Raw genomic sequence first — 22,891 nt, 5'->3', positions numbered from 1 at the left:
AGACAATCATATTTGGTAATTAGGAATCTCTCTTATGTTTGTCAATAGAAGTTTCAGGTGAATGAAGAGGTTGGAAGCCAGATTGCAAAGAGTGAAGGAGTGAGAAAGAAAAAAGACGGAGGCAATGGGAACAGAGTAAAACTTAGGGTGAGAAAGGGAAGAAAGGTCAAGTTTTCAAAAGCTATCATTTGTCATTCTAACTTCTAAAAAGCAATATGTCAATATCTTAAAATGATCTGCTGCGAATGACTTAGCTATTTTTAGCAATGCAATGATCCAAGACAACTCTGAAGGACTTATGAAAAATGCAGTCCATCTAGAGAGAAAGAACCAATGGGACCTGAATACAGATGGAAGTATATTTTGTTGTTGTTGTTAGTTCTTTTTTCTAAAGTTTTTTTTTTTTGTTTCCTATGTTTTGCATGACTTGAGTTCTTAAAGAGGGAATAGGGAGGAAGGATGAGAATTTGGAACACAAAGTTTTAAAAATTGATGTTACAATTTGTTTTTACATGTAAGGTGGAGAAAATCTAAATAAATAAATAAATAAATAAATGAAGCAATATGCAACTCTTCACAAAAATGAACTTAGATAGTACTTAAAATAACTAAATGGACACTCTATTTCCTTTTTCCTCCTTGCCTTCCTTAAGTTCCTCCCTTCAGTTCTTCTTTCCACTTTGGTTTTTATTTATTTATTTATTTATTTATTTATTTATTTTTAGTGAGGCAATTGGGGTTAAGTAACTTGCCCAGGGTCACACAGCTAGTAAATGTTAAGTGTCTGAGGCCGGATTTGAACTCAGGTACTTCTGACTCCAGGGCTGGTGCTCTATCCACTGCGCCACCTAGCTGCCCCTCTTCTTTCCACTTTCTATTCTGAGTCTCCAGACTTCTTTATCTGTTATGACCCAGCAGCTTTCTCTCCACAGACGGCCACTTGACCTCTGCTGCCCCTTACTCTGATCAATCAGTTCCTCATGTAACTTCCACTTTAAGGAAAGCAACCAAGCCAGCCATATTTACTACTTCATCTTTCTTTCAGCTCTACTCCTGACTCTATGGACTTATTTGTCCACTATGACCCAGCAGCATTTTCCAACTTGTCTCCCCTGCTTCTGAGCTTCCTTTTACATGTTACCTTTCCCTATTAGAAAGACTATAAGCTCCTTGAGGGAAGAGACTGTCTTTCTTTTTGCTTATATTTGTATTCCCAGTGTTTAGCACAGTGCCTGATACATAGGAGCGGAAAAAAAAATAAAAGCTTTGTTGACTTGTTGACTTTTTAAAGGAGGCAGCTATCTAAGTTGCCTAAATAATCATCGTTGGTTTATGTAGTGCAGGTACTTGGGGATTCCTAACTGTTCCACTGAACAGATCACCTAGTCCACTATCTGGTGGTTGATAATAGTTCCCATCACACCTCCAAATCCAAAACTAAATATTAAATATGTTTTACTCTGAGTCTCTGCATTTCAATATGAAAGACAAGGGATGTACCTGATCATGATCAAACAGGTGGATATTTTTCTCTATTTTTATGTCTTAAACATCACTGTGAACAAGGCAATTAATGTATGCTTATTGACTGACTGATATGTTGAAAAGGAGAAAGGCTGACTATCTGTAGAAGTGGAAACAAGGATGTTTGCCTGAAATATGAATACTTAACTTGGGGTCCATGAAACATTTTCCCCCAATATTTTGGTAACTATATTTTAATATACTAGGAAGCTAAGTGAAGAGGATAGACTGCTAAACCTAGACCCATAAAAACTAATCTTCCTGAATTCAAATCTGGCCTCAGCCACTAACTACTAGCTCAGTGACTCCAGTCAAATCACTTAATCCTGTTTGCCTCAGTTTCCTCATCTGTAAAATGAGCTAGAGAAGGAATGACAAACTATTCCAGTATCTTTGCCAAGAAAACTCCAAATAGGGTCATGGAGACATGGGACATGACTGAGCAACAATTTCAATATCATTGGTTTTCCTTGTAAATTTATGTATTTTATTTTGTGTAGTTAAAAACGATATTCTTTTATTCTGAGAAAGGATCCATAGGTATCACCAGACTTCAAAATTGATCCAGGACACACAAAAAAGGGTAAGAACTTCTGGCCTAATGCATAAATAACTTATTTTGTGAATAAAGGTATTGCTTCTCTTTTTAATGGAATGTCTGCAATAGAGGGTGATGGAAGAAAAGTTGCTTCTGAAAACTAACAAAGTAAGATTTAGAGCATCATAAGTTCATGATGGTTCACTTCTAACAAATAACTGAGAGACTAATAAAAATAATGATGATGGATTATATTGGCACTATATATATCATCTCTTATAAGAAGCTTTTACCAGTCTCCCTGGTTTTTAGTGTTCTTGTTCTCTCTCTCTCCCTCTCTCTCCCTCCCTCTGTCTCCCTACCTCCCTGGTCCTCTCTCCTTCCCTGGCTCTTTCTCATTCAAAGATATAGCAGTATAGTGCAGTCAATGAACTGGAAAAAAACAACCCTGTCATTCAGATGAATCATGACCTCATTTGTAGAACTTTCCCATCATAAAAAAAAAAAAAATCTATGCAGGAGTTCTTCAGGAACAAGTCAGTTAAAAATACAAAGCTTCATTTGGTTACATATATGAAACTACTTTTCAGTTGATGTGTTATTTATCATATGAACAGAGGTGATTAAATTTAAAGGTGACACTAACTGAGCTCTACTATAATTGAAGCAAAATGATAGTAGACTATAATAAAAAAGCTCAACATGTCACAGAAAGGCACCAATAAGACTTGGGTATTTTTCTCTAACAGTTTCATTTAAACAGATGTATATACATATATTATCTACTATCTATCTCTATTATCTATCATATGTTTCTATCAACTAGGAATTTATACATGCACATATGCATCTATGAACTATCTTTCTATATCTTTTCATTTAATATTATACATATAACATACATTTGCAGGTGACCTTTGTATCCTTATTATATTTTTCTCAAAGAAATAGATTTTATCGATCATTGGTTTATACAATAATACGTTATTAAATTAATTGCAACAATAGCTCAAGTAGTCTATGGTAAGCTTCACTTTAATTGTCCTATTAATAAAAAAGAGGGGCAGAGGTAGGATACAAAATATTTCCTGCATGGTCACAAAAATCAGACTGCAAAAAGAAAATGAGACCTTTACCATTTGAGGTATTTTATTAAATGCATGTCTACCAAAGGAAGAAAGAAAAAAGAAATTCTCCTTTGCAGCATAATACAATACTGTATGTACAAGTCCTTATAACTTTCTTCCCCTTTTCTATTCTTTCTACCAAAACGCACATATGCACACATATACACAGACATATACACACAGAGATGGTAAAAAAAATTCTAAACTCAATGTACATAAGTTTCTGCAAGAGAAAAAAATCTCTTTTTCTAAGAACTATATAGTCAACTCTCAACTATCTAGCCATATACTAGTCTTTGCATTGTTTTCTACATTTGATTCTAGGCTTCTGGACCAAGTACAAACCATCAACTCATCTTACACATGCTGGGCTAGAGACACAAAGAAGAATAGGCAGTTGGTTAGGGTTGCTCATATAAGGAGACCTTATTACAGCTGAAATATTATATGTGTTGTCATGACTTCCACCAATGAATCTGCTTGACTCTTTTTTTATAACTTTCTCTGAACTTTGGCTTTGCAATCTAGTGTTTCCTAGATTAACTCCTAGTATCTATCACTCTACTGGTCAAAATAGTTAATCCTATGTCTTCTGAAGATTAACTCTGTTTGCATCCTTGGCACTAATTATTAATATCATGTTTGACCTCCTGGTCCCATTTCTTGAGCCTGACTTCCCTGGCTTATATCCTTCCCACATTTGTTTTTAGCCCGAATATTTTGCTTTAAGCAAATCCTGACCCAAAGTATTATCTGCATTTCTCAACCTAGCTGAAGGAGAAAATAACTGCTCAATTTTTCCATTACTCTCAATGTAATGACACTTTTTCTTTACCATCACTTCACATTTCAGCAAGTGATGTGTAGGACCCCAGGTAAGATATGATTTTAAAAAGTATAATTAAGTAGAAAGATGTAGACAGAAAGGAGGATAAAAGAAAAAAAAGAGAAAGAAGAGAAGTGAGACGGAAAAAGAAAAGGGAAGAAGTCGGGCGGGGGGAGAGAAGAGATTGGAGAGGAAGGGAAGAGAGGAAAAAAGAGGATTACTTAACCTCTGTTGGCAGGTATCAACTCAAAAGTAAGGTTTACACATGTTTTGTAGTGAGTTTGTCTTTGCATTATCTGGTTTGATGTACTGGGAGTAGCAACTATAACCACATTAGTATATCTATATTGCTATATTAATATTAGTGAAAAATCATGTAGTCAAATAAAAATAGGTTATAGATTTGCCTCATCAATTCTCACCTGTAAGCCTTTATTCATATAACTTCTCCCTTCCCTGTAATGTTCTTTCTAGTATTTCCAAATTCTATCCATCCTTCAAGGCCTAGCTGTTCAGTGCAAGGGCAATCAGTTTCCATGATGCTGGTAGGGTAGGTTTCCTAAAACTAAAATATTACTCTTCTTTCCATGATCTAAGAAAAAATTAAAAGTGAAGATCTTCCTCCTTTCCTCTATGCCTGCCAGGAAAAATGTCTGACTGCCTTATGGAATTTTTGCAGTAGAGGTTTGATCACTTTAAATAACTTTAAACATTAAAGATTTAAAAAAATTCCTGAAAGGATCAGGTCATAAGAATGTTTTATATTTCAATATCCTATTCCTTACCTCATGTAGTATTAAAGGATATTTTACATTCTGCCTTTACTATAGTGGCCTGAAAATTTGGCATATACTTGAGAGTACACTATAGCTGTCTTGTAATTGACACCTTCTAACTGGATATATGCCATTTGGATGCATTTTAATACTAGTTATAGGATGTTGATGATGTTGCTAATGGTTACCCCAAAGCACTGGTAATGGTCACTTGTGATATTTAGTAGCTGTGATCGTCACATGAACTTACATTACTGTAGATAGTTTATATAAGCACTTTTTTCCATTTCTACAACACTATTTATAATGATACTTTACAGATGGCAAATAAAAGAGAGTTTATCTCTAGGAGTTAATTCAGTTCTAACCTTCCAAAGTAGTGAAAAGCAATCCAAACAAAATTGCTAGATATGAATATGATCCATTGATTAGAAGATTTCTCTTTTTTTATTAAATAAGGCATTTGCAACCACACCCCAAAGGCAAAAAGGAGAGCTGGCGTTAAATAGTCATGGTAATAAATTGAATGACTTAAAGAACATGTCTCTTTTATGGATTTCTAGAGAATAGGAGTATAGGAGGTAGTGCTAGAACAAACATGCCAAGTTATGCACCATTTTCAGGGCTCCAATAGGTAGAAATAGTTTCAAGAATATATTGTCAAAGGAAATTGCTAAAATAAATCAATTTTTAAAAATTTTTCTTTTTTTTTAAAATTGTAAATTTACACAATATCAACAACTATTTTCAATGCCAATGAACCATTTTATGGATGGACAGTCTATATGTTGAAAAATGTTTGAGTCTTGCATTTACCTAGGCTTTAAATTAGAAATCAGAATACCACTTTGGGGCTACTTAAGGGCATCATTATATTAAACTTCACTTAATCTGAAGATAGTTTGAAGTTAATTGGGAAACCCTTGTTTTAACCTTCACTGTTGAAAAAATTTCCAAAGAATAATAACAGGTTTTATGACTTTACACTGGGGCTGGAGGTGAAATGTAAATTTGTGAATTCATTTGTGGAGGAAACTACCGTTACAGAAAACCTCTCTACCAAAGCAGTTAAAGAACTTACTTCCAACATAATCTTAGAAAGTTGCTGGATACACTGAAATGTTAGATGACTTGCCCATGGTTGTGCAGCTAGTATGTACAAAAGGCAAGATTTGAACCTGGGTCTTCCTGATTCCCCTATCACAATATCTACTGTCCCATTATCTCCCATGTGACTTGGTAAAGAGTATAAATTACAAATCCTATTATTAAAAATCAGCTAATGATGGGTACTAAACATTGGTCTGTCTCTCCTCTGTATGCATACACACATATATATGTATATACATACATATATATGTATTTGTATCACACATAAACAAAGATATTACATATACATATATAAACATAGACACATTTTAAAATTTTTGGATATGTGTAAAAATATAAATTATATAATTCAATAATTCTTGAATCACTAAAATTATACGATTGTATGTACATATATATCGTATATGTATACACACATATATGCATACATGTAATCATACAAATTTGAGATTCTTGGATATATGTATACAAACATGTATCTGTTTATACATAAATAAATATATATGTGTATACACACATATATATGCATACACACAAATTTTTAATTCTTAGATTTCTTTCTGTTTTTCTCTCATATCCAAGTATAACAAATTGTGTATATATTTATGTATGGATATGTAGACACAGGTTTATATACATACGTATATGTAACAAGAGAAACACATATAAAATAATTTTAAAAATTTTCTTCAAAAATATTAATATCCTCAAAATCTCTTCTCATCTCACATCTACTCCCACATACACAAAAAATTATCCCCATCAAATTGAAGATCTAGTTAGTTGCTTTCTTGTTAACTTATGTCTTACGATAGCCTACAGGCTATTTAAGAAACATGAATTCACTTTATAAAGAGATTCCATAGTAATATTGTGTGGTGACTCAGTGGGGCAGTGAGCACAAGTACATAGGCTAAAAGTCAGAATAGTACAGCTAGTTTCTTCATCAATGAGGTAGAATTTTTCACATTCAAATGAAAACATTTTTTAGCACCCAAATGACTATGATGTTAGATGTTTTACTATGTTTTTGTACTTTCAGGAAAGTTCTGAGGCTTCCATAATGCAATATAATCCATCTGCCCCATAGTAAGACAGTGTGAACAGATACTAGTTAAGACAGATGTTACCTTCAGGAGAGATTTCCTTCCAGGGATTAGGTGGATACATGAAAGCTGCATTTTGAATTTGATCATGTATATCTTCATCTTCATTAAATGGAAATGTACCACTGAGGCTTACATAGATGATAACCCCAACAGACCACATGTCTAAAGACCGATTGTAGCCTTTGTTCCTGAGAACTTCTGGAGCGAGGTAAGCTGGTGTGCCCACCACTGACCTCCTGAAGGACTTCTCTCCAATAATTCGAGCAAAACCAAAGTCACAAAGTTTCACCTGTTTGCAACAAAAATATGGAATAAAATTAAATACACAAATGTCATTATTCTATTCCCTTAAAGTTAGGTTTACATACATACATACACACATATATACATATACACACACACATATCCTAGACAAGCCCTGGAAAACTTAACGTGTGTTAATTTGTAGTTCTCAGGGGGAGCTAGCTGGCTCAGTGGATAAAGCACTGGCCCTGGAGTCAGGAGGATCTGAGTTCAAATCCAGCCTCAGACACTTAACACTCCCTAGCTATGTGAGCCTGGGCAAGTCACTTAACCCCAATTGCCTCACCCCCCCCAAAAAAAATTGTAGTTCTCATAGTGCAAAGAAAGTTTATTATTCCCCCTCCATACTATTTCATTTGGTGATCTCATCAGCTCCCATGAATTAAATTATCATCTCTAGACAAAAGATTTTCAGATCTACTTATCCAGACCTAACTTTTCTCCTGACCTCGTCTCATATATCCCACTGCCTACTAGACATTTCAAACTCAATGTCCTGTAGATATTTTAAATTCACTATGTCCCAAAATGAACTCATTAGCTTTCCCTATAAGCCTTCCCTTTCTTGCAAACTGTTCTATTACTGTCAAAGGCATCCTCCTCCTCCGAATCACCCAGGCTCACAATTTGGGTGTCATCTTCAACTACTTGCTTTCTCTCCCCATCTCTCCTCTCCCCATATCCAATAAGTGTCCATGTCCTATCAATTTTACCTCTATAACTTCTTTCATATATATCAACTTTTCTCCTCTGACAACTGCTACCACACTGGTACTGGCTCTTATTATATCATACCTCTAGTACTGCAATGGCTTGCTATTGGCTTGCCTAATTTTCTCCCTACTCCAGTCCACCCTCTATTCAAGTATGAAATTAATCTTCCTAAACACAGGTTTAGTCATGTCTTCCAATATTAAAAAAAACCTCAAGGATTCTTAATAACTCCAGGATCAAATATAAAGTGTTCTTTGTGGCATTCATAATTTGGCCCCTTCCTTTCTCTCTAGTCTTATACCTTACTCCCTCCACACGCTCTAGGATACAGTGACACTGACCTCTTTATTATAACTCACACAAAATACTATCATCTCCCAACTCTGGAAATTTTCACTGTCTATGTCCCATGCCTAGAGTTCAATCCATTTATAAATATTTGTGCATATATAAATATGTAAAATACCTGCTCACTTGCTCCTCTCTCTCTCTCTCTCTCTCTCTCTCTCTCTCTCTCTCTCTCTCTCTCTCTCTCTCTCTCTCTCTCTCTCTCTCTCTCCTTCCCTCTCCCTTTCCCTCTCCCTCTCCCTCTCCCTCTCCCTCCCTCCCGCCCTCCCTCCTTCCCTCTCTCTCTCCCCTCCACACACACTCACATATTCATCTTGGGGCTTCCTTCAAGTCCTAGCTAAAATTCAATTTTCTACAAGAAAACTTTGGGGATCCTCTTTAATTTTAGTACCTTTTTCCAAGTGAGTTTGTCTCCAAATTATCCTATAGGTCTTTTTTTTTGTGTGTGTACATAATTATTCACATGCTGTCTCCTCCATTAGACTGTGAACTCCTTGAAAGTAGAGACTGATTTTTGCTTCTCTTTCTAACCCTAGCACTTAGCAGAAATCTTGGCAACTAGTAGGTTCTTCATAAGTGCTTCTTGACTGGTTTGGTAACTAATGAGTTTGAAATGACTAAGAATACGTGACCATTTCTAAATATTTGTGCATAAATAAATATGTAAAATACCTGCTCACTCTCTTTCTCCTCTCCTCTCTCTCCCTCTCTGTCTCTGTCTGTCTGTAGGTCTCTCTCTCTCTCTCTCTCTCACACACACACACACACACACACATGCACACACATACACAAGTGTTTCAGTCTAGCATTTTAATTATTGGTTGTTGCCAAAGTGATCTTCTGAAAGCACTGCCCACTTTGCTGTTGAAAGAACTCAATGGCGCCCCCATTGCTGCTAAGATAACATATTAAACTCTTCTGTCTGGCATATAAAGACTCTTGTAATATAGCTCCAACCTGTCCTTCCAGGTTGATTACACTTCGTCACTTTCACATGCTTCATGTTCCAGCCAAACAGGACTTCTGGCTCTCTCCATGTCCTTTTATCTTTTTGAACTGTAACTTTGTACAGCCTCCTCCTTTCCCTATTCCTGGAATGCTTTCCCTCCTCTCCTTATCTTCATCTTCTGTGCTGCTTCCCTATACTACAAGAGGTTGTTAGTGATTTCCCCAATTGTTAGTGCCCTAAATAACTTTATATTTATTTTATGTTTTAGATTTACTTATCTGTAAACCTGTTGCATCTACTCAGTCGAGTGTAAGGTCCTTGATGACAGAAATGTTCTCATTTATGTCTTTGTGTTCCCAGCACATCTAACACAATGCCAGGCATATAGGAGATGATAAATATGTGCTTGTTGAATTGAATTAAATTAACACAAGGATGGTTATTCTTGAGTATTTGGGCAAAATTAGAAACTATAGAAAGTCAAATGAGGCAAAGAGAGGAACAATGAATTGGCAGTAGTTATATTGAGGTAATATGGAACTGAGTCTCAAGCTCGGAAGGAATATCCCAAATGTAATATTATTCAATAATCAACAAGCATTTTAAGTGCTTAGGTTTTAAGTGTTAGGGACTGGAATGAATATGTCAATGAATGGATTCAAATGTGGCTGAGAAAATTGGAATTAAGTAAATGGTTTGAGAAATAGGTGACAAGTCATATTATGAATGTTAGAAAGGGCCTGGTATTTTACTAAGAAAAGCCTCATACTCACCTGTGGGAAAGGATCAGCCGATGCTAACAACACATTTTCTGGTTTGAGATCACAGTGAACAATATTTTTAAAGTGAAGATGCCTCAAGGCAACAAGTATCTGTCAAGAAAATCCACAAGAGATTTCCATTTTATAGTGTTTTTCTACCCATACGTAAATTACACTGAAATATTGAGGCAGGACTCACAGTACATTACAGAAATTCAGGCCAGATCTCTCTTCCTCATATTCTGAACAGTGCAATGGGATATTAAAATTATACATACATATGCATGCATTAAAAAAACTATGTATATATTATATGTAATATATTCAATATGGACACACATAATATTTGTTTGGAGTCTATGGCAGAAAAAGCATATTGTGACTTTTATCTGGTTACCAAAACTGGAGAGTGGAAGTTATATAAAATTGTAGAAGAACATTCTGTTAACAGCTGTAAAAGCTGACAAAACAATCATTCCTTCTTGGGAGAACTAGAATTTCTCTTTTTCCCACCTTAGATTTTTACCAGTTTCCAAAACTAACCACAAACTATAGTAACTTCTAGGTATCTAGTTCGTAGAGTAAAGCTCCTTGATAATTTTATAATATCAAATAAAGTAATAAATCACTTCACATTTATTTCATAGTGTAGATTTGGGGGGAAGAGCCTGAAAAATAAGGCAAGAAAAATATAAACAGAGATAGCATTTGATATTAAATATTATTTTTCTAAATCTCTAATTGATTCCTTACCTGGGTAATTAAAAACTTCGTTATGTGCTCTGGCAACCTGCCCTTTTCACTTGACAAGATCATCTCCAGCATGTCTCCATGGAGTTTTTCCATAACAACAAACACTCTTTCAGGCGTCTCAAACATACACTCCAAATTTACAACACCAGGGTGATGAAGGTTCTATTAAAGATAAATAAAGCACTTGAAGAAAATGAGGTTTTTTAAAAAAAACACACAACTCTTTGGCAGGCTCTCTGATTAAATAAAATTGTTCATGCTTAAAACTATGGAGGAATCTACATCTAAGATTTCCCAGCACCTCCAAATTCTACATAGACTGCCTCGTATTGTTTCAATTTTTACATCCCTATAAAACAACATCTTTAATTCTTCAGTCCAGAGAACGGCATCATCTTCCTTCATATTGAACTCCAAATTCCCTTCTTGTTGTTCAGTCATGTGCAACTCTTCGTGACCCCATTTGGAGTTTTCTTGGCAAAGATACTGGAGTGGTTTGCCATTTCCTTCTCCAGCTCATTTTACAGATGAGAAAACTGAAGTGAAGTGACTTTTCCAGGGTCACACAGCTATTAAGTGTCTGAGACTGCATTTGAATTCAGGTCTTCCTGACTTCAGATCCAGCACTGTGCCACCTAGCTAGATATCCCTTACAGTTAATTAGATTGCAAGAATGCAATAGGGTAAACCAAGATAAGGAATCATTTCAAGAGCATGTACACTATACAAAGCCATGGTCCAAGTAACAGAACTAATGATGTCAGATAAGGACAAGGACTACACCTGAGATTTCATTAGTATAGGGAACTCTAAGGTAAGGAAACCGCCTCTATCAAAGCAGGCCAGTACCTTTGCTGTAACATTATCCTAGGGAATTGCCTGGAGCACTGAAAAGTTAAATGGCTTGTCCTTTATTGATTAGCAATTTGGGACATTTTTTCAGATAACAGATGTGACTTTATTTGGCACTCAGCAAGGTTCCTGGCAAATAGTAGGAGCCTAATCAATGTTTGTTAAAGTGAATTGAAAAAAAAAAGGGGGCAGCTAGATGGCGCAGTGGATAGAGCACTGGCCTTGGAGTCAGGAGTACCTGAGTTCAAATCCGGCCTCAGACACTTAACACTTACTAGCTGTGTGACCCTGGGCAAGTCACTTAACCCCAATTGCCTCACTAAAAAACAACAACAACAACAACAACAACAAAAAAAAATAAAGTGAATTGGATTTTTCAGCTAGGTAATACAGGGATCACTGTTAAGAAACTACCATCTATATCTTAATTATTTACCCTTCAGTATACAGTTATCCCTTCAACATTCCCCTGGATAGGGGCACAGCACCCATGTAAAATTTTGTGGCTCTCCCTTCATACCAGAAAAGAAGTATGAATTTTTTTCTTTTACAGGGTGTTTATAGTACCTTATTTTAATATTTGGGTTAATATTATAAAATATTATACATTTGTTTTATGCATTTCTGAGTTTCTAAACCTTTTCTGTGTCATCTGCCAGCCTTTGCATGTAGTCTGTGGCTCCCACAAAAGTTTCCCAAAATTCCTATTTAATTTCTTATGCCCACTCACTATATATCAAAACTGTAATGGGGAAAGTTGAGATGTGAAAGGGATAACTGTACACACACCACTGTTTTGTAGTTAATTGATATATGACTTATATTTACTTATCTATATGTTGTCTCCCTAATAGAATGTAAGCTCTTTAAGGGCAGGGATTGACTCAATTTTATATCCTTAGTGACTAGCCCACAGTAGGTATTTAATAAATGTGTGTTGAACTGAACTGAATAAAGAGTTACATAATATTTTAAAAATACAAAGTAATTTTTTGGCAGGGAAGGCTCAGTGCTCCACAAGCAGGAAAGCTTTCTTGTAGGAGGAGGTACCTAAGCTATGTTTTGAGAATCTTTGTAGTGCTTTGGACACAAGGAGAAATTTACAGTCTTGATAGTTAGTTAAAGATAATTCACTAATGATAATCTGCATGCTTGGCTTTTACAGGTTGTAACCAATGAACAACCAATAACAAGACCCAGATCTAATATGCCTGGGTTTAATGTTAAATGATGTGGCCCTCATGGCTGGTGAGCTTGGCTTGGTGAGTCTTACCAGTCCTATGAATTCACTTCATTCCTGTTTAAAAAAAAAAAAAATTAAGGGCTTGCTTTGTTAAAAGTACTGTACTAGGTACTGGAGATACAAAGAAGGGAAACTATATTTTGAGTTCTCAAGAACAAATATATTATAAGTTAGACTGGAAAGGGTTCACAGTGCCATAAGAAATGTGAGGAGAGATCCCCCTCCCCTTTTTCAATGAGATGATCAGATGAAATTTCAGAATCGACTCCTGAAGTAAGCCCTTAAAGAATAGGAAGATTTCATTGGGTAGAGGATATATGAAGGAAGGGAGTTTGGGGCATAAGGGATGGCCTACAGAAATGTACAGAGGTAGCCTGGACAGGATGAGATCAAGGAAGAGATCAGCAATTGTTTCCATTCCACAGGAATGTCTGAAGAAGGGTAGAATAAAGTAAGGCCAGAAAGGTAGATGGGAGTCAAATTGTACATGACTTTGAATTCTAGACTAAAGAATGTGTGTATCTGTGTATTTATCCTATTTGTCTGTATATTCCCCCTATAAATTTCCATGCTTCAAGAGTCCATGATTTCATCTAGGTGAAGGTTTCTTCCACCAAGGCTGATCACAAACCTTTTACACTTTAGTAGATGGTTTTCTCAAGCTATTGTGGCCAACCTGGTAATAAAGACTTAGAATATTAGTGGCCTTTCACCTGCTGAACTGCAATTATACCTAATAATATGCCTAGTCTTTTAGGACTGGGTTTTGTTTTTTTAAAAATCTGTGCTTGACATCGTTAACACCTGTGTCTATAAAGCCCTTTCAATGTTGAAAGACTGCATAGTACTCGGCTATAAAATAGGCCACTTAAAAAAAAAAAAGTGTTTTGATCATTCCTTCATGTTTTGGACAAGGCCACTAGAGTGAGTCCTACTTGCATTTGAGCTCATGGTTCCACTGTAACAATATGGACTAAAATGTCCAGATCTATTTTTTTTTTGCATTTGAAAGAAGGAAAAGAAAAATAACAATCAATTATATCCAACTCCTCACTGATGCTGCTCTTGTTGTTACATTATTGAAAAAAAAAAAGATGCCCTTTGGCAGCCTGGAGAATGTGGCATTTAAAGATGGTTGCAGTAGAGGTGAAGGTAAGAACAAACCAGGAAATATTAAAACAATTTATTTATTTCTCTATCTTTGTGATACTCTATTTAAAAAAATCTTTAAAATTTCTGAGAATTGCTCCAGGAAAAAAACAAAAACAAAAACAAATAGCAACAACAACAACAGAAAAAAAAAACATAGCAAAGCCTTCACTGAACTGGCTAATATGACAAGTTCATAATGTGCATTTTCCATTCCAATTAACATGATTGCTTTCCAAATGGAATCACTTAATGGCTTAAATGTTTTCTCAACAACTTCCAGACTAACCAATTTACTTAAGGGATAGAAAGAAGGCCATTGGCCTCAACACCTGAAGTGGAATACAGTGTAGAGAATATGTTTGCTAACACATCAAATGTTGCCCAGAAATTCAAAGACCCAATTTCATGGCAAAACAAATGCCATCAGTGTATGGGACTCTGACCATCTGCTTGTTACATTGTAAGTAATCTGGTTTTCAGGAAATGAAAGATTTAGACTAGCACAGGAAAGAATAGTGTGTCATTCACACATAACAGATTGATGGCATATCCATGAGGTGAATATAAGCTATTTGTTTAAAACTCTGGGAGGGGGGGCAGCTAGGTGGTGTAGTGGATAAAGCACCAGCCTTGGATTTAGGAGGACATGAGTTCAAATTCTACCTCAGACACTTGACACTTACTAGCTGTGTGACCCTGGGCAAGTCACTTAACCCCAGTTGCCTCACCAAAAAAAAAAAAGTCTGGGAGGAAATAGCATTTGAATATCACAAAAATTGCCTTTTTTCACTTGAGTTAAATAGAAAATATAAATATAATCAATGGAGAAATTGATTTTTTAAAGCATTTTATTTTTTGAGGGGAGATCAAGAAAAGAATTATATGGGAGAAAAGAAAATTTCAATTTATTTTTAGTTAATGGATTATATAAGTTTTATTTTTGTTAGATTTCTGTTAAATTAAATCTGATCTGTATTTAAAATTCCCTGGTTCTAATTGTTTACATTTCTTTAGTTTTTCGAATCAAGAAATTATCCTGCAGACTGATGTTCTGAATTAGACAAAGCTTTCCTGACTTTCATACTTTTCCTCTGTTAAGGGCTAAAATTCTAGCTAAACTGTCTAAAATATCTAATGAGTGGTCGCCAATAAATTATAAGCTTTAGCAAGAGTTAGACTTTTAAGCATTTATTAAGGAGAATAAGAATTTGGTAAAGAGAGAGAGAAAGGCCTAGATTCCTATCTATTAAAGGGAGAGCACATTTCAAGCTCCCTTCTCCGCCAGCGTCCTCAGGAAAGAGCCCCCAGTCTCCTCCTTCCTCCTCCCACTAGTTTGCGTCACTTCCTGATACCAAAGAAAAGACTCCTGGTCTTGCCCTCAAAGACCTTCGCTTCATGGGCAGAACTCTTCTACAGTAAGTATCCAGCAGGTGGCGTTATTCCAATCGTTACACCTCTAACCCTACAATGGGATCTATATACATAAAAGAAAGGGGAAGAAGAATAGCAGGGGTACCCTTGTTTGTTTAATGTTTCGCTTGTAACAATATTGACTTAATCAATTAAGAAACATTTATTAAGTGACTAATACATGTCAGGCACTGTGCTAAGCGTTGAAGATACCAAAAGATAGATATTCACCCCAAGGAACTTACAACCCAATGGGGAGACACCATGCAATCAAATATATGCAAAGCAAGTTATATGAAAGATAAATGGGAAATAATCAAAACAGGGAAGGAAATGGAATAAAGAGAGTCGGGGAAAGGCTTCTCAAAAAAGATGGAATTGTATTTGAGACATAAGGCAAGCCAGGAAAGTCAGGAGACAGAGTATTCCAGGCATGGGGGATAACTGGAGAAAAAACCAAGAGCCAAGGGATAGAGTGTCTCATTCATGTAACAAACAGGAAGCCAGATTACTGGATTGCTGGGGGTGAGGGTTGGGGAAGGAGGGAAGGATTTAAGAAGATTGGAAAGGTAGGAGGGCACCAGGCCACGAAAGGCTTCAAAGACCAAACAGAGAATTTTGTATTTGAACTTGGAAATAATATGGAACCACAAGAATTCATTGAGTAAGGGAGTGATGGCCAGGCCACTTTTAGGAAATCACTTTGGTGGCTAAATGGAGAATGGCCTGGAGTGGGGAGAGACTTGATCGAGGCCGACTCACCAGCAGGCTATCTTAATGGTCCAAGCATGAGGTGGTTAGGGCCTGCACAAGAGTGATGGCAGTGTCAGAAGAGGGAACAAGTGTAAATACACAAGAGACATTGCAGAAGTGAAATCAACAATCCTTGGAAACAGATTGGATATCGGGGGTGGGGAAAGGAGGGAGAGATACTGAGAAATTGAGGTTCCAAGTCTGAGGCACTAGGAAAATGATGTTGCAGTAATGCCTTTTCAGTAATATGGAAGGTAGGATGGGGAGAGACATAGTTTTGTTTGGGACATGTTTAATTGAAGATGTCTACTGGCACATTTAGTTTAAGGTATATCTGAAAGGCAATTGGATATGAAGATGGATTGGGAGGATAGATAGATTAGTAAATCATCAGCACAGAGATAGATATTAACTAAATCTTTGTGATCTGATGAGATCCCCAAGTGTAGTAGTATAGAAGGAAAAGACAGAGGGCCCAGAGAGAAACCTGAGGCACTTCTATGTATGGTTATAGGGTGTGATTTGGATAAGGATCCAGCAAAGGAGACAGAAAAGGAGTAGTCAGATAGGAGAACCAGGAGGGAGTGGTGGCCTAAAAACTGGAGAGAAGAGAATATTGAGAAGAGAGTAACCAACAGTGTCAAAGATTGCAGAGAAGTCAAGCAAAATGAGTACCAAGAAAAGACCACTGGACTTGGCAACTAAGAGATTAGTGCTAATTTTGGAGAGAGCATTTCAGTGAAATGAAAAAGTTAGAAGCCAGAAAACAAGGGTTAAGAATGGAGGGATTTTAGGGGCAGAGCACCGGCCCTGGATTCAGGAGGACCCGAGTTCAAATCCGGCCTCAGACACTTAACAATTACTAGCTGTGTGACCCTAGGCAAGTCATTTAACTCCATTGCCTCACCAAAAAACAAAGAATGGAGGGATTTTGAGAGACAATGGAGGCACCTATTGTAGATGCCCTTTTCAAGGAGTTTAATTACAAAGAACAGAAGAGACATAGAGTGATAGCAGGGATGGAAGGATCAGAGAGTTTTTTAAGGATAGGGAATAGATGTGCATTTTTTGTATAGCAGTAGGGAATGTGCCAGTAAACAGGGAAAAACTGAAAAAGTGAGAGTAGAGATGACAGAGGGGACTATCTATTGGAGGAGACAGGATGGAAGGAGATCTCTTGAACAGGTAGAGGGATGAACCTTGATAAGGAGTAATCACTTCATTATGTTAGACTGAGATGAAGGAGAAGATAGTGGCAGAAGGCATCTCAATGAAAAAGAGAGAAGAGGGAGCATATGGCGAATGGTCTCAGTCCACACCCCCCCCCCTGTAAAATTGAGGAAAGTTTGTCATCTGAGAGTAGAGAAAGGGGAAACCATGGGTGTTTTCAGGACAGATGTCTGATATTGCTACTGTTGACCACTTCTAGAATCAATGTGTGAGTTCTCATTTCAAAAAGCAGTAGAAGAACTGAGAAGTGGGCGCGTTTATGATCTGATTTTCCCAATGGTTAGCCAATATAGACTAAAAAGATGAGAAACTGAAATTTTCAATAGTCATTTTTGGGCAAGCTTTCTTATACCACAGCAGCAACATCAGAATGAAGGTTTCTTATTTTTCTCATCATTCCAGGTTAAAAACTGAGACAGAGAGAGAGAGCATGCATGATCCTCCTTTCCATTCTTATATCTGACACCACCCTGCCTACCAATGTCTGCTCCCTAAAATTACTTTGGATTTACATTGTGTTCATTTGTATGCACAAATGTTTATATGTGGTTTCTGATAGGACGTAAGCTATTAACTTAACTGTATGATGTATTTCTATTTTATCTTTCTATTCTCAGGTCCTAGCTTAGTGCCTGACACTTACTAAATGCTTGCTGATTTATTTCTAGTTTGTCTTATTATTTAAATATCAGTCAATGATTCAGAAATGATATGTATCTCATTTGTGGAAATAGCTCACAAAGGAAAAGCAGAAACAGTAATAATGACATTTTTATACTACTTAAAGTTTGTTGTTAGTCCTTCCTGTGGAAGAGGACCATGACATTGGGGTGATATCATGATTTGCACTGAATTGGATTTAAGTGAGGGAGGGCTGTGCAAAGTCACCAACCTCACTCTCTATTCCAGAGCCACCTGGGTCTAGTGGCAAGATATAGATACACACACACACACACACACACACACACACATATCTTCTATCCTCTACACCACCTAGCTGCACACACACACACATACACACACATATATATATCTTTTATCCTTTACACCACCTAGCTGCACGAGCGCGCGCGCGCGCACACACACACACACCTTCTATCCTCTACACCACCTATTGCGCGTGCGCACACACACACACAGAGACACACACACATATATCTTCTATCCTCTACACCACCGAGCTGCCTACTTCTCAGGATGGTTGTAAAGTTCAATAAGAAAACAGAAAACTAAGATAATAAAAATGAATTTATATGTATATAAAGTACTTTATATATTCATATTTTATATACTTAGAAATTTATATACTGTAACAATGAATATATGTATGTAAATCACTTCATGTACATATATTCATTATTATTTTCTTAGTTTTCTGTTTTCTTACTGAACCTCACAACCACCATGATGTTAGAGGTATTCTTCATTTTACAAATAAGGAAATAAAGATTAGGTAACTAGACCAAGGTGACAAACACAATTATCTGAGAAATGGCTGAATTCTTTTAGTTTCCTTTCCTCAAACCAATTAATTGCCTGGGGTTGACCATACTTTATCAAATTCCAGACTCTGATTATTAAGTAGACGTCCAAAGATAATCTCATTACTTTCAGCTTATTATGTAAAATAATTTTACAGGTGAAACAATAGGTAATCAACCCTGAAGGCAGCCTTTTCACTTACTCTGTTTTTGTTGTTGTTGTTGTCTGTATCCTATATAAACTTTTTTCAGCCCCAACCTTTGGCTACATACTCCTAGGTTGCTATGGCTTTATCTTGAGTTATAACTCCTGTTCCCCATTAAAAACCTTTAATTTTGTTATCTTGATGACTTTAATAATTTTACAAGTTGACAACTGTCAACAGATTAGTAGCATTTAAATTCATGGCATCTTCTTGATGCCAGGTCTAGTATTCCATCATCAATATTGTGGCCATTTTATGTGGTATGTAAATTTCTTTAGTGTTGACATGAAAATATCTAGCAGTGCTCTGCATATCATAGGTAACAAATAATTGCTAATTTCTGAAACAAATTTAAAATCTTATGCTTCTATTTTATTTTAGCAATGGGGAGATACTTTGTGTTCTTTTTTTTTTCTTTGCTTGCTTTTTACTTTTGATAAGTATAGGAGGTGAAAAATAGGTATGCCTGTTTTATTTATTTTTTTCAGATTTAAGGAACTCAAAACAATTCAATTGGTGTCAACATTTCACAGAAAACGTGCCATCCCTAAATGGATGGCCTTTCTTTATCTAGATAATCACAACATGGCATCCTCATAGATATCATGTCCCAAAGAAAACAGTTGACTCAAATTCCGAAGCTTTTATAGGATGGAAAAAGGAAGTAGCTACTAGAAAAGATCTAACAAGAGATGCCAGCATGGGTATGAATTGTCACTGTTAAAAAATCAATTTGCGCAAGTGCTCAGGCTGTGGCAAGAATTGCTGTCTGTGTCCCAGACATCATATCATTTCAGCTCTATGTTGTGGCTATTGATTCAGTGAAGATTGAAGCATATCTGATTTTTAAGTAAATCTAGCTGCTGTCAAAGGGTTCAGAAGCATCATGCTGATCCAGGTAGAGAACTTTTGGTGATTATTGTTTATAGCTAAGTAAGACAGAGATACTGTATAACCAGCAGGATCAGATCAAGTTGGGGGGAAATGAGGACACATGCCAATCAAAGGAAGAGAAATTGAAGGGTGAGATAAAACAGCAACTGCTAGATGAATCAACCTCCTCGCTCATCCTTGTGTGTAAAAAATGTTTTGTTTTGCCATATCTTATTTATCTTTCATGGATTTAATAGTGTTTTTACTAAGCCATGATAATTTAAAATGATTTTATTTAGAGGGTATACCCATTTGAATGAGGTCACACGTCCATGTAAATATTTATTTAGAGGAAAGATTTCCAAGGGATCGGTAGAAGAGATTAAACTCTGTACCTCTACTATAATCCTAAAGCTAGTCTCACAGTTCCTTTTCTCTTCCTTAGGAGTATCTTTGCAAAAGCTTTGAGCAGAGGGAAAACCTTCAGACATTGACTATTTATGCCAGATGTGCTAATGCCCTCCTTTTATTAGCATACATAATTGAACTGACTGTAAACAGCAGAAGAAAACTCCTTTGTCCTCCTTCTTAACACTGAAGATACATTAGGGATGAAATGCTATGAGAATTCAGGTTACTGGTTTTAGTCTAACACTGTGTTTCCACTTCTCCTTGTATACCTGAATCCTACTACTAAGCTAGGAATACATTTCTTAGAGAAAACACAATGGTAGAAACCAGGAGACCAGAGTTCAAAATCCAGCCACAAGTTTCCTAGCTCTCTTGTGTGAATGATCTCTCTGAACCTCACTTTGTTCATCTGTCAAGTGGGGACAATTCCTGTATTACTTAACCCACAAGGTTGTTGCAAGGAAAATGCTCTATAAATCTCTCTAGGAAGATACAAATATGCGCTATTGTTCTTATTTATTTTTGTTAGGTTACTGACAACTTGGTTTTTAAAAAGTGGGAAAAAATCTGTATATTCAGTAAAAACTTTTAGAGAATGGTTGTCCTTCATTCTCTTTCTTTCTTTCTTTCTTTCTTTTTTTTTTTTTAGTGAGGCAATTGGGGTTAAGTGACTTGCTCAGGGTCACATAGCTAGTAAGTGTTAAGTGTCTGAGGCTGCTTCGTTCTCAAAGTTGACCAAAATGACATCACAATGTTGGAGACAAGGTACAGTGCATCTGACTATTGCTGATTGGAGCAATACAAGCTCAGAAGGCTCTACAGCAGGTTGGGCAAAAATGGTCCATATGAAAGCTGAGAGTATAGATGTCATTAAATTCTCTGATGCTGGTGCTAAGTTTGGCCTGACAACACCAAGAAAAGAAAGGTTTTTCCACCAGCCAGTATCATAACCATCAGTTACAACGACTGGAGAAATTTTGAATCATGTGGATAAGTTTACTTACCTCAACAGTATACTTTCCAGGCATATACACATAGAAGAGAATAGCCAATGTATACTAGATACAATATATCTTCTGTCCATGTTACATATTTTTCTTGCTCTTATTTATGGCTCTCTCCTAAATGACCTATTACAAAAGGGGGCAAACTCACTAGTATCTTCCTGTTAATATCTAATAATAACTAAAATAATTTTGTTAGCAGAAGGCTGGCATAAGAAAGAAAAACCAAGTGTCCCTTGCATGTTTGCTTCACAAAGAATCGATTTCTGAGGCAATGAGCCAGGATCTGAATTTGTGAGAGAAATCAGCCTCAGATTGCTAGACACAGACTTAAGCTAAACTGTATTCACGAACATCCAGGCACATACATATTCATATTCATACATATGCCTCCTCTCAGTCATTCTCCCCAATATTTCTTCTGGGAATGCCTTATCCCAGTTTTAAATTCCAAGGCTGCTGTAGACTTAAACAGCAGGTAGCAGCAGATGTTTATATAGGAAATAACACTTGCCCAGGCGCTCTCATGCTGTTTCCTGATTTTTTTTTTTAACCAGGTGGAAGGCAGTGTGAAAATATTCTCTCATGTGCTATTTCCTACCCACCCAGAACCAGGAAGCTCTGTTTAAACTACAAGGGCAAGTGGGAAATTAAAAAAAAAAATCCAAAACATCACTAGAGGCTATTAGAGTCATTTTTACTCACCACATAATGACTGAGGCTGGCCTTCAGTTAATTATTAATAGTACTTTTAACTCATTTCTAATCATTTGCAATGTCCCAAGCTACATTCTGAGTCTCCAAAATTAGGTAAAAACAAAACCCAAAAAACTCTATTAAGTAACAGTTTTAAGTTGACAGGAAAGTGGCTTAGTGCTAGCAGTCACTGAACCAGAATGCCATGAAGACAGCCTAGGGCATGGGGATGAGATAAAATCTATCTTCTTCCTTAAATTGGAGAAGTAGGGAACTATGTATATGGAATATGAATATGGTTGATTTGACTGTTTTTGTGAAAGGTTCATGAAGTAGAGGATGAAAAAAGGAGCATATTCTAAAATGGATATATTATTTTAAAAGGTATCAATAATTTTTAAAGAAGATAACATAGGGCAGTACTACTTCAGCAAATTATAAAATCCAAACAATATTCATTTAGTTCCTGCTATGTACAGAGCATTGTGGTAGGTATTGGGGAAGATAAAGAGTTTAGGTAAGATCGAGTTCCTGGATCTTAAAATCTAGTAGGAAGATAAGACATAAACAGAGATAATACATAATATAGCATGACAAGTACATTAGAGGATCAAAAGAAAACAGTCATATGGAAGCAAAAAAGGTTAAAAATCTCAGGGGAAAAGATCAAAAGAAATGTGAATTAAGAGTGATGAACAGTGCCAGATATCAAAGTATACCACAAAACAGTAAAGCTCAAGAA

General features: G+C 36.2%; 1 protein-coding gene across 2 annotated transcripts in view; it reads right to left on the bottom strand.

Moving 5' to 3' along the window:
• The window catches only part of PRKD1 (protein kinase D1), a 432,388-nt gene that overhangs the window by 20,715 nt on the left and 388,782 nt on the right, over nt 1–22,891 (bottom strand). For both annotated transcript variants that reach the window (XM_043986862.1, XM_043986863.1), the window contains 3 exons: nt 10,839–11,000; nt 10,098–10,196; nt 7,032–7,299 (listed from right to left, as the gene is read on the bottom strand). In XM_043986862.1, coding sequence (XP_043842797.1) covers nt 7,032–7,299; nt 10,098–10,196; nt 10,839–11,000 — 529 coding nt within the window. The remainder of the gene's footprint in view (nt 1–7,031; nt 7,300–10,097; nt 10,197–10,838; nt 11,001–22,891) is intronic.

This window comes from Dromiciops gliroides, chromosome 2, assembly GCF_019393635.1.
Source record: "Dromiciops gliroides isolate mDroGli1 chromosome 2, mDroGli1.pri, whole genome shotgun sequence".
Lineage (NCBI taxonomy): Eukaryota > Metazoa > Chordata > Mammalia > Microbiotheria > Microbiotheriidae > Dromiciops > Dromiciops gliroides.
This window is presented reverse-complemented; position numbering and strand designations above follow the sequence as displayed.